Source organism: Necator americanus, chromosome I (genome assembly GCF_031761385.1).
Source record: "Necator americanus strain Aroian chromosome I, whole genome shotgun sequence".
NCBI lineage: Eukaryota > Metazoa > Nematoda > Chromadorea > Rhabditida > Ancylostomatidae > Necator > Necator americanus.
In genome coordinates this window covers 19,356,439-19,369,609 of record NC_087371.1, presented here as the reverse complement: position 1 = coordinate 19,369,609, position 13,171 = coordinate 19,356,439, and the positions used below count along the sequence as shown (strand labels likewise).

Sequence of the window (13,171 nt, the reverse complement as noted above, 5' to 3'; positions counted from 1 at the left end):
AGTAATGTAGTAAAAGAAAACAGTAACAATGACAATGATAATATGCTAAAATTGTATTTCTTTTCTAAGGTTTTCTCTTTTGACATAACCTTCTTCGAAAACTATTAAAAACTCCAATCCAATTTCAGCACATTATTTTGTTATTATTATTTTCAATATATTGTATTTCGGTAAGAAAACAGAAACATTAGTTGGGGACGAAAAATGTATTGCAAAGGGAATTAGGAGGATTAGGGAACAGATGACGTTTCAGGGGCAAATATTTTCTGCGGAAGAAGCAAATCGTGAAAATCGGCTGAGTGTAAGATTCATGGATGAGGCGCTCAAGATCCTGATAGGACAAACGGACATTATACGCCTATTTTGAGCCTGTAAGTTGAAGTCTTTTTAAAGGTTGCTAGTTATTGTTGGTCTTAAATTAGTGAGCACTAGGTGTCGACCACAAGCTGAAAGAAGTACCGTCGGAAAGTCAGAAAATTCCTTAAAAAGAGAGACTGAAGCGAAAAGCTCTAAGACATGCAGTTTGGAAAGTGGAAGGTGAAAATGCGCTCTCATCCACAACCACGCTTGACACACTTCATCATTGGTGTAATACGTGGAGGTGGAGCCGCATCCAGTTTCAAGTTGTATGTTCTCAATGAACTGCGTGACTGTTGGTCTACGGAAGGGTAGTTATAAGATAGATAGCCAAGATAATGCAAAGGAAATCTTGATCCGGTGAATGTTTCCGGCGACACCAGAAATATCAATGTCCAAGAAAGTAGCCACCGTAAAATAGTTGCACTTAGGAAGGAGAAAAAGAAATGATTACGAAGGCCACGATAATCCAGTAGTCGACAGCAGAACCCAACAACTGTCGCCGAGTCGGAAGAAAGTGTAAGAAGTTGAGCAATGAAAGAAAAACCAAAGTCTTCATTTGCAGCACGACCGGCAAATCGACGCGATTTCCTGCGTAGCGTTGAAAATCACATTTTGAATGCGAAAACGTGGCAGTAGTGCAAAGCGTCGCACGATTACGTACGCAGTGATCAGCAGCAGCAAATCTGCTCGCAAGCTTAGGTCGCAGCCCGTTAATGTCGCCCCGCCACTAGAACAAGTCTGTCCACAGCGAGCGGGTCTTGCGCCTAGATCATCGGTCCGATCAGAATCCAAGGTTCGAGATTGAATTCGTAGATAATGGATGGTGCAGATGATTACGTAGCAGATGAGGATCGAAATGAGGGGGTGAGCGAGTTGAGAACGGCGCGTGAACGCAGGAAAACGGCAAATGGTGACCATCCATGCGAAGCTGCGGACAGATGGAACCGGTCGCGTATTCCGACGTTGTCACCGCGTTGCGTCTATCCACGACGAGATGGCGTGCAAGTGACGAAATTTCTTTAGTGTCTGAAACGTAAAAAGTAGGATGATCTATGGGGATGTTGTATGGGATGTGTTACGGGCGGTGAGATGCGTTACGCTGTGATCGCACCGTATTGACGGGGTAAGAAGGGACGAACATAGTGAACTAGGAAGCTTCCAAGCGCGGCACTCCAGCCTCTTTCCAGAAAGAAGTCGACGATTCTTGCTAGTTCACGCCATAGGCGGAGATTAGTACAGGAAAAAGAGAGAAACTTGCACTTATAATGAACTAAGGTTTCCAATGCTTTACTAAACTCCTATTTTTTCTATTTATTTCCGGACTTGAGTTGTTTGTGTACAAAAAAAAATTTACCACTCAGTACCGACCAATTTTTTTACAATCCTATCTTAAATGATTTTTAAGATAAAACAGAAATCGAAAAAAAACCGTAGAAGGTGGTACAGATTTTGAAGAATTTGTGAATTTTAAGAGAAAACGATAGAAACCACTAAATGACAAAATGATCTGTGAAATATAGAATGTATAGAATGGAGATACGCAAATATTCTCAAATCCCTAACTGACAACATAACCAAACAGAATTTTTTTCTTGAGTGCGTGAATCTCAGCAAAAACTAAGAGATTTCGGGATACCATATAATTAGGCCACCTTCCCCTACGGAATCGGAACTCCTATGATTTTAAGTATAGAATATCTTGCGAAGTCCGGAATGCGTCGAGTGCGCATTCGCAGCCAATGTTTTATGACGTCTTACGGATTCTCTGGACTGGACATAGTTCCATCATTTGCTTTTACAACTGAACGTAATAGCGCTACATATTGAAAAATCGAGTTTTTAGAAAAGGAAGACATTCGCCTAACGTGACGCAAAGAGAAATTGCACACGAAAAACTCCACAATATCCGGCAAAAACGAGATTTCTCGTTTTTGGCCACAACGAAAGAGTTGATCTTAGAAGGAACAAACGAGAGAAATTACGTAATAAACAAGTAGTGATATGTAGAGAACTTCCTTCAGTTGTTGCTTACAAAGCTTGTTCATCTGTAGAATCCTAGATATCCAGAAGACTTGCGCTTAAATTAGCAAGAACTGCGAAACATTTTCTTCCGTTTAAATCAGTACGAACTGCAAAGGAAATCAGATCCGATTTTGAATGTTAGCTTCTCTTTTCCTTAACACGTTAGAGGCGAGGACGTATTTTCAAAAGGCTCTTTTATTATATTCCTTTTGAAATGAATAAATTATATGACAACCTGAAAAATTTTCTTCTCTTCTCCTAAAGAGGGTAAAATTGTACTGCTGACGTGCCGAAAACAAAAAAAAAGCTATCATCTGGAAATCCTGGCAATTAGGACTCGCCAAGAAGATCGTTTTGTTCCTTATATTCAATGAGAAAATAACAATTAAGTCCTGGACAAGTATTTATTGGGAATGAGCGTGGATGCATGCCTCTTTTTAGCTTTTTGACTCTCTAAAACGTTTTCCCGAGAGAAAAAAGCCTTCAAAATGTTCGTGAGGTTTCAAAAAGAACACACATACACAAACACACCTATGTGTTGCTTCTTTCAAACTATCAAAAAGCTGTTCGTTCTTGAACATCCAAGAATTTTCTTGCAATAGAGGATTTGTTGCGACGAAAGGAGTATTCGGGTTCCAGGAAACATTGCCCTTAAGCAAACTCGTTCCTCCTCTTTCTGTCGTCATCCACTCCAGCTCTAACCTAATGTCGTGATCTTTTTTATAGGCAAAACCTGTTGGGTTTAAAAGATTTTGTCCGAAAAATTTTTCTGCTGAGGTAAATTTCCCAGAAACAACCCATGCAAATCATACGTAGTTTATACTGGTTGATCTGATCGGTAGATACGAATGCTCTTGACTTATCACTGCTACAACTTAAGGCAGCTCAATATAGGTTCCTATAAAAGGAAGGTCTCAGGATTCGCTCCAAAGTTCTGCGTTCTTCAGCCAATGAACTTAGAGAACAAAATCAAAGGGAATTGAATATCTAGTTCAATACTGCCAAAGATCAGAAATTTCAATTCCTCAATGTCATGTTCGGCGATCTCATCGCTTAGGAAAGCGGATAAACTTGTTTTCAGCTACGTCTCTCAACCATGCTAATATCGCATTTTCTGGGAAAAGTAGCTCTTAATGCAGTTTTATCATTGTAGAGGGCTTCCACAATTTTCGGGAAACTTTTCTTTCATCGCCAACGACGAGTTCAAACCACTTCCTTTTTTACAAATATAAACTAGTAGTTTCTGGATTACAAGCCAACTTCCTCCGCAGAAAAAAGACCCATACGAAGGAAGCTTTCATAGCCTCGACCCAATTCAACCGCCCCGAAAAAAACTGTGGACGTGCCAAATCTTTCCGGAAAGATGCGTAGCCTTTTTCTGCGAAATGATTCCGTCACTGAGGGCAATCCACGTTACCATTCGTCTTATAGAGAACAGAACGCAGGATAGCTGGGAGCATTTTTGTAGCATGTGACTCGAAGGGACGGTCACTGTTGATACCTATACATCCTCAAATTACCGGCGATATCTTCAACTTAGAGGCTAGCGGTTAGAGATTCCGCTTCCTGTACGATCGATCGGAGGTTCGAATCCGCGCTGGTGCTCACCAAGCCCTCATCTCTCCGGGGTCGATAGATTTGTACCAGACTTGTCTGGGAGGATGAAATCACTGGCTTGACTCATCGGCTAGCCACCGCAATCACACGATCCTGGATTGAAGTGAACGTTGGGGCGCATCCCAAGCGGATTGATTAACGCCAGAAACTTTATCCTTTTATCCTCGACCTTCTTACGCGATCACAGCTTACTAACTTGTTGTCCAATTAGGGCACGGACTTGTTCATTTGGGGACTGTTAGTCACCCGGTGCTTACGTCATAATTCGTTTGACAGGCTTTGCGATGCGGAACTAGATGTGCGCTCTTTTTGGCGCAGTATCGCCGTTATTCCTGGATCCTATCGTTTGGATTGAAAACTCTACAACTCAAAAGAAAGAAAATTCCGAAATATTTATCAGGTAGAGAGTATCGCATTTCTGGCAATAGAGCACAATTAGGGTGTGGCTTCAACGAGCAAAACAACGTCGATCAAGTGAACACAAATGTAGATCTAGTACTCGATCATAATTGTTATTGAATGCAATCGACTAGAATCTGATAGTATCAGTAGATTTTTTTTTACAAATTTACAACCTCTAACGCATCAGTGAGGTGTCAATTCCATAGTGAAACGGCTACGTAAGAGACTTAATGAGACCAGAATCGAAAGACAACCTCGACATATTTCGCATTACCGGACTTTGTTGCTATTGTTAGTACAACTTGGGTAACATAATGGAATTCAGTAGATCATAAGAGATTGATGAACCAGAGTCACGTCGGGGCCACATCACCGGGAACAGCGGTAGTAACTGCGGCAGTGGTGACGGGGGCGGGACACGGGGCGACATCGATGGCCGCCAGAATACTGTCGATGCCCAGTAAGCAACCTTCATCCACACCTTCGTAGGCGATATCCTGAAACAGGATCAGTCAGGATAGAAGACTCCAAGTTGAGGAAATGTTTCTCAGCCGGCATACGAGCTCGACTTGACCCATATTTTTCTGGATTATATCGTTCGTAAGTGTTCTCATCCGACAAAGCATCCGTTTCCTTGACACTGCGAACGCTTAATCCAAACACTTTTTTATTCACCTTTTTGAGAGATTTTTGTGGAGTTTAAGAACACCCACCACCTTTCATTTTTATGCGGAAAATATTGGAAACAAATTCAAACCTGAGTAGATCAAAGTTATGATCTAGCAGTTATGAACAGGTGACGGCGCGGAAAAAAAAACAAGTAAGGGGAACCGCAGAAAATTCCACGTGAACTCGCGTGAAACTGCTTTTCTTCATACTAATCTATCGATTTCCAGTACTCTATCGATGAAAATAGCGCACACTTAATACCAATAGCTTTCTTTTTTTTTACCCAGTTACAGTACTATTAGTAATGAACTACACTAATGTTAACATCTTGCTCGACTGCATCAATCGCTACTGAATGTACTATCTATCGATCTCTCTAAAACTCGTCTAGACATAATATCGGATATTATTCTTATTAATTATAGCCGCAAGGAGGACAAGAGTATTTCCGCCAAACGTATGAATTCATCTAGCTAATATCACCGATTGAGTTTGAAAGAATATCTCAAGGAATGTGGCGAGTATTTCTTCTCACTCCACTCAAAATTCTGACGTCAGAATTCCCCCATCCATCAGGAAAAAAAACTACGAAGCATCCATCCAAGATATGAATATGTATGTTCCCCCACAAATGCTTCTCCTCATCACTTGCATGGCAGTTGAATGCTTTAGGGCTAGAATGTCTTTGATAGGTGGAAACCCTTCAAAAAAAAAAACACGAAAAAAGCAATCAAATGAAACTTGCAAGTGATAAACATTTTCTAAGTTGAGAATCAAGATCTGTGGCAGTGCAGAAATAAACTTTGTAAGTTGATGGAAATTGCGGTAAAATAAAAAGCAGGAAATCGAAGTCGTTGTAGGTCCAATAAATCACATTTCTGCGAAGAAATGAACAAAAATTCTCTAAGTTCATAATCTATCTGGAGGAAAATTAGAAGTTGGGAGAAAAACAGAATTCACATGTTTAACTGCTGTTATAACCAGTTATCTCTACGACTTTATATAGGTTTTGAAACTAATATTACAATAAACTTTTCGAGCCTCCGGAGTCGATAAATTGGCAGCAGATTTTTCTGTGACGGTAAAAACACTGACTTGATTCGTCGGTCGCAAGTCACTGAGTGGGCTGGCTAGGCGTTCATAAACTTCAAACGATTCTACACTGAAGTCAACGATAATTATGATAATTGCTCCGAAATTTTTGTAAATTGAAACAAAACGTCGCAAACCCCATAAAATGCATAATCAGACAAGAATTTTCTTCGAAGCTTTATCTTACTAAGTAGTCGCAGAATCGACAAATTCTATAAAATTAGAGATGTGAAAATTGTGCGTACTTGATCATTTTTAGCGAATATTGTACAGAAGGGCTAATTTGTGCAAATATTTTCCTTTTTTTCTTCACATTAACATTCATTCCCATTGCGAACAGAAACCCCAACTATTCCGCCGTAATGTGTTGCATACGGTTTCGCATTGAGACCACGCATTACGCAGAAAGACCTTTTTATCACTTTCATCACGACCACTTTCAATCGGCTCGTTTTCGCTTCCGCAAAAACTTTCAAACTTCATCACCATCACAGTTCTACGAGATCATTCGTTATCCGCTGCCGAAAAACCGTTGCAACGATAAACATCATGTGTTCTCAGGGATGCTATGTAGAGGGCAGATTCCACGCATTCTCGTTCACTTGAAGGTGTAATCGGTGAAGTGTAGCTGTGAGTGCGGAGAAGGTGAGATTAAAGAAAATTAGGAAAACTACACGTATCTTCCCGTATCTTTAGGAATCAGGTAAATGAGTACTTTTCAAATTCAACTAATTTAAGGAGAGCTTTTTACCGTTGAAGACAGTGTTAAAAGCAACGATTAAACTTCTAACTGCGACGCATCTCGATACGACCTTTACCGCTACGTTCAGCAAACGAACAAAAAAAGAGGTCGCCTTGATTCATGACTCTAATGAAAGGAAGTTAGCACCTTGTTTAACTATTTAGCAACCAATAGACAGAAAAAGAACATCAAATACGACTGTAATTGGCGTGTCGTGCACATAACATGAGTGTTAAAAGAAAAAAGAGCACAAAGTGCTTCTAAAGACTGAATATTCGTCTACCTACATTTATGGGGATTAACGACCAATGCGAAACTGACAATGTTGGAATCTCTAATGGGCAATATAGGGTCCGGGATGTAGATCTCGTAGAATAGGAGCGTTCACATTCGTACTTGCCATCTAAATCATAGACTCTATGCGCACTGTCCCTGAAAGATCCCAACCTCATCAATTTAGTTACCGCCTTCAACCCAGATCACAAAGCTATCCTGGATGAGAATGGAAGGCGGAGCTTTGATCCTATAAGAACTTGTAAGGGCTAGGTATTCCTTAAAGGAAATGTTTTCACTGCTGCTGTTAACATGCAACCAATCTGACTGAAATGTAACCAGGTTCAGTTCCAGATCGCAATCTTCCACTGTTTGTGATAAGAAAGTCATAGATCAGCGTTCCTAGTAGGACTGATTCCTAAGAATCACGTAACAAGGATATGGTATAAGTGACAGCTGATTAAAGGCTGATTAAGCATTTGCAAATTCTGCTTGTTCTAGTATTTATTTAAAAATATTTCCGTTACTTGTTAATTTCGCAAAGTATCGGCATTCACTACTCGGCTAATAGTGACAACAAAGTCAATCTCCAAATCCACCCATTATACCGTGGCTGTTGTCATCGTCTCGTCAATATTTTGTTGCTAATATCTAGCAAATTATGAGGGACCAGACCTACTCAACTTGGTCAAGAACATTATCATAACGGAAAGTTTAGCTGGCGGCGAATAGATTTAATCTCTTCCAGTTCTCAGTGGCGAATAATTAGCTCAAGAGCCAAAACTGGATGCAGCATGACTCTAATGAGATAGCGCTTTTACAGCAAATAGCGTTAAACATGACGTACCTGCGCAAAACCGGGGAATGTTGAATGTGCAAAGTCGATGAGGCGTAATCGAATCGCATCATCTGTTGTGGAATCGGCCGCGTCAGCATCGAAGGCAAATAGTAATGATGACGAGAAAAAACGATAGCCTATGCATTCCATAAGTATCGCACGCAATTCTCGTAACCTGCAATTAGATCCTTCTAATCCTTAGGACAGAAAGCTAATGTTCAACAGCTGGATCCAAAGACAAGTGCTGGATCCTGGATAAGGTCGATTACATCTCAACAGACCTTCGATAAACAGCTCTCTGCAGAGTGAGTCATTACAGTAACCAGTACAAAACTAGAGAGTGGGAGACTTTTTTTATTTCAAGCAGTATAAAATATTCTCTTCCGCAAAATGAAGCGAGGGCTATGAACAGTTAATACTTTCACATCCCTACCAAAAACTAAATCGCTGTTGTTTGCCCGCATTTGATACATGACATCCCTGTGAATATCAAAAATCCTTCACTTCCGCGTAGGCCATCTCTAATCGGCTCACTATTATACTTACACGAAACACCCTGCACAAATAATTTACTTTTTTTCACATGAGGATCAATCCACGAACATGGACTCCGACACGCTCCGCAACTAACAAATACGGGTCTGAAAATATATGTCAAACGACATATTCGGACTTGAAAACACGTTTGGAAACTTGATTTCAACAGAAGCATGACCACTATTGGAACAGATTAAAAAAGGGACATTCGCGGAACACGAATGAAAAATATCATCATTGGGTTTTTGTTTCTTTTATTCGATTTTGTACATAAATCCATTACGAATGACACATGGCTACGGCTTCCAGGAGCTTTCGGTACTATTTTCGATAGAGATGCTCTTGTGGTTCTTCAGCGTCTACTCTGAATAAATGGAAACAATGCTGTTGATACTTTTATTTTCCTACTTTTTTCAAGACCTGTTCTAAAAAGTTTCATAATTGGGCTGATCTAAGTTGATGGGTCAAAAAGAGGTCGAGCATTATTAGGTTGATAAACCAGTATGAATTGCAACACTCTCCTCGAAAAACTTGTTGATCACGCGAAAATGCAGCACCGAGAAATCAGACATAGAGGGGAACTTTGTGGTGTTCTTAGTCGTTTTTGCCAAGAAGACTAATTATCCAATAGGTTGGAGCTTCCAGTTATGCACGTTTTAAACGGTTAGGAAAATCTGCAGAAAAATTTCGAGAAATATAAACCTTTAGTGAAACCTCAACGACGGATGAAAATAAACACTTTCTCAGTTTTCTTCTCAAAATAAACACTATTTGAAATCACATTTTAACATTTTACAAATTGCAACTCACTATGTTCGATAATTATGCTGCTATGGAGCTATGAAATGACAGCCTCAAAAGCCAAAAATTTTGATGAGACAGCATCTAGCTTTCGAAACCGTATAGATACGTATTTTGAGTGGTTTCTGCGATAAAAGCGTACCCAATCCACAGTATTCTCTTGGGAAAATTACTAGAACAAAGTGTTTCCTAGTTTTTGAGGCAATTCAGCTTACTGAATGGACGTTGAAGCTCTCTTCCCCATTTCTTATTTAGCAAAAGAATGAAATAAGAGAAAACATATACCAAAAAATGAGAGTCAATCAAACCGGGAAAATTAATGCATACACTATAAATAGAGAGATGGAACGGTCGAGTCAAATCACCTTACCTATGCCGAAGTCGGGCAGCTCGTCCAATCCCACACGCTCGTACGAATCTCTGAAGATGTGAACGAAATTGCGCTGCGTCAATCCGGCGGCCTTCTTGCTTGTCAACAAAGGTGTAGGACTGTAAATTCAAAAGGTAAGCAAAACATTCCAGTGCTATTAACTGACAGTGACTACATGACGGAATAACATGACGACTTACCTTCGTTCTGGATTCGTACAGCTGCATACCTACTATCCTTACACCTAACGTTGCACTCGTTGATTCTCGACACTTCCGCAACTGACGATGACGTTTTGACTCAGATGCATCATCACCATGTTGTCTGTAGCAATGTTTTTTCTTCAACAGCCATCATCATGCTAATCATGACTCACCGCGTTCCTATTTTGAGATCAAGGACGCACGGCCGTGAGAATGTTGCTACAATGTTATTCAGCAATATGAACCATGAATAAGAGCCTTCAAGTAATTTATGCACAACCTAAAGATAAAGATGGGAAGTTTAGACAATCCGGAAAATACCGAAAAAATTCGCGAACCTTGCTCTGACACTCGGCAGCCCAATAGTTGTTCGCTACTCTCTCCGTGATAACCTGAACTTTTCCAGTCTCATCCAGATGAAAACGCACCGACCCTGATCGTTTCAGTTTCGGGTGGCACTCTACAACCGGTTCTGCAACCAAGCGAAGATCACCGTCATCGTCTACCGTGGCACACACTCGTACACGTCCTGAGAAGGAACGAAGTTGAGGAGACGGATTGTAGCAGTGAGAACAGCGTACCTACCGCAGTAATCTGGAACGAATTGACGCAAGTTTTCGCCCATCAACTCGTAGAAGGCTAGTTCTCGTGCATTCATAGGCTTCGCAACATGGCCAGTGCATTGAAGCAATCCAAAGTGACCTCCGACCTAAAGTAGAAAGAGATCGAAGACATTAGTACGCTTCAAGATTCCTCGTGTCTTAAGTGTATACTGTGAATATACTTCTCAAAAGAGTTCAAATATAATTTGTCAGCAAAAACAATGAAATGATAATAACAAATATAATTTCAAATTTATCAACTCATTCCTAAAACAAATTTGCCCGAAGCAAAGTTTAATCCACGAGATTTATTTTAACGTAAACCTCCACTAATCCGAAAAAAAAGATGAAAATCGGTTTAAAAATTGAAAAAAAGAGTACACTATAGTCGCAAAATCGAATTAAAATGCGAGACAGCTATTTTACTTGTAAATTATACCAGTTAAGAAGTTCGAAAAATATAAATTTCACAAAAACAATGAGGTATTTGAACATCCGACACAGTGTTTGAATACGGAGGGAAAAGCTAACAAACGGAATATCAGACTTCGGGCGTTGAATGCTGTAATTCTCCTGCTTCATAAGATAACGCAGAAGATTAGCTATAATCTTCATAAATACAACAAGATCTTTGAAGATATCCAAGCTGATTATTTTAAACTTAATTATGCCCATAGCTATACTGTAATTATAAGTATGTTATAACTATTTGTAATCTAAATACTTCATTGAATAACTGAATATTTGAGGGAAACCCTATTAACAGAAATAAGGACTCGTTTCTATGCATACCAAAACGATGTTCCGACGACGGAGATATCGAATTTTAGCGACAGAAGTACATGTAATTTCATTTTCAATTCAAAAATCGTGGAAACTACAACTACTAGGAAAAATTGTTCTAAAAAATGGTATACATACATAAAGAGAGATTAGTTTCAGAGACCTCTACAACTCCCTGAAAAAAAGCAGCGAAAAGATGTTATCAAAGCATCAAATCAAATCCGCCCCCAACTCCGTGGCCTGTTCCTAAATCTGTTGGGGAACAAAGAAATAAAGAAAGCTGCTGAGCACCAGCATCTCCTACGAAAACAAAAGAAGGGAGAACTCGAACCTGATGTGGAAATCCAGAGAGTTCCATATACACCCGCACAACCGTCCACAGATAAGAACGAACAACAAATACACCTGAAATCGAGAAGACCGAGTGATTTGAGGTAAAAACGGACGCATTGGAATCAGCTGGTTTGCTGTTGACGATGATATTGACCCAGAGTCTCAGAGTGTTCACATAAAATACATGGCGTGATTCCCAGAGCAAAAAAGGAAAAATTCTTCGGGAAGGATACGATACAGCAATACTACTAAGCAAATGCAAGCGAAAAACAAACTTCGCCAAATTCACATCCAGAACAGATATTCTGCTAAAAATCCATACTAAAAACGTTAACACGTTAAAATCACTCCATAAAAAATCATAAATCCATAAAAGAGACATAAAAATCTAGAAGTTTTTAGGTGCAGTAATCCAACGACTTCACTGTTCTCCAAATATGCATAGCGAAGTTATAAAATCTCGAGAATCAACGGAGAAGGGCGGAAAGGAACTACGAGCGAGCAAATCGATGATGGCATCATGTGGAGCAGACACGTGTGAGCTGCATTTCTAACAACAACAGGTTTCAATATGCCTCCAGAAGATTTAGTCATGCTACAGCAAAAAAAAAGTGGAAAAACGAAATAGGAGACGTCGGGAAGCTTCAAACATACTAAGGAGATTATGGACCACAACAGTAAGCACTGTGAGAAAACGATGACAAAAGTTAGATTATACATCAGTTCTCAGTATGACCGCAGAATGAGAAATGTAAAGAGTAAGTAATTACCGCAATAGCCTGAAAATACTCCAAAAAAAGCTTCACGGATGAGAGTCATCTCTAAACATTTGAAATATATGTAATTTTTTATTTCTTCTAACAATGTTGGGCTGATTTACATATCAGCGAAGCGATACCTAAGTGTTGCTAAAGTGCACGAAGCTGGGTGATAACTTCTAGGGTTTGAACGAGGCCTCAGAAATCCACGTCAAGAGAAAGTATTCCCAGTAACAAACATGTGTTTGTCGCTGGACAAATTTCAAAATTTGAAACCTCAGCAAATCATATGAACTAGTTGTGAGAAGTCACAGAGAACAGAAACTGGTTCGTCGTAAGATACGGTTCGGTTTCATGAAAGGATTGAACAAGAGAATACATAGGAATCAGCTGCAATTCGCTTCTCATGAGACATACGAACAAAGCGAAAATTCTTGCCAAAAAGTGCTGGAATTGTCAAGGAAAGGAAAAATTATTGGCATTGAATCGCCATTTTGGTGATGTGGCTAGAACAGAAAAACAAATTAGAGAAGCGGAAAACGGTAGAACGAAACCACATACTAGGTTACAAAATCAAGTTTATCCCACTTTCCAAAAGAAAAAAAAAACACAGACGAGTGAAAAAGCTTCAATCAGGATGGCTACGAGAGTTTGTTTGAGAGACAACAAAAAAACTGATTATGTGAAAACGTCATTGCGGATGAAGAACAGTTCCGTTTAGACACAGGAAAATCGAGAAGACGAAGAAGAGAAACGATTATAAAATAAA

At 39.7% G+C, this 13,171-nt stretch overlaps 1 protein-coding gene across 1 annotated transcript; it reads right to left on the bottom strand.

Moving 5' to 3' along the window:
* Nucleotides 1-4,754: 4,754 nt before the first annotated feature.
* RB195_006195 (uncharacterized protein) lies at nt 4,755-11,669 on the bottom strand (the record flags this gene model as incomplete). The annotated part of the gene is made up of 8 exons (XM_013451153.2): nt 4,755-4,898; nt 8,025-8,190; nt 9,724-9,842; nt 9,924-10,047; nt 10,100-10,206; nt 10,265-10,455; nt 10,512-10,635; nt 11,643-11,669. 8 exons carry the CDS (start codon nt 11,667-11,669, stop codon nt 4,755-4,757), a joined length of 1,002 nt encoding a protein of 333 aa, XP_013306607.1.
* Between the last annotated feature and the right edge of the window lie 1,502 nt (nt 11,670-13,171).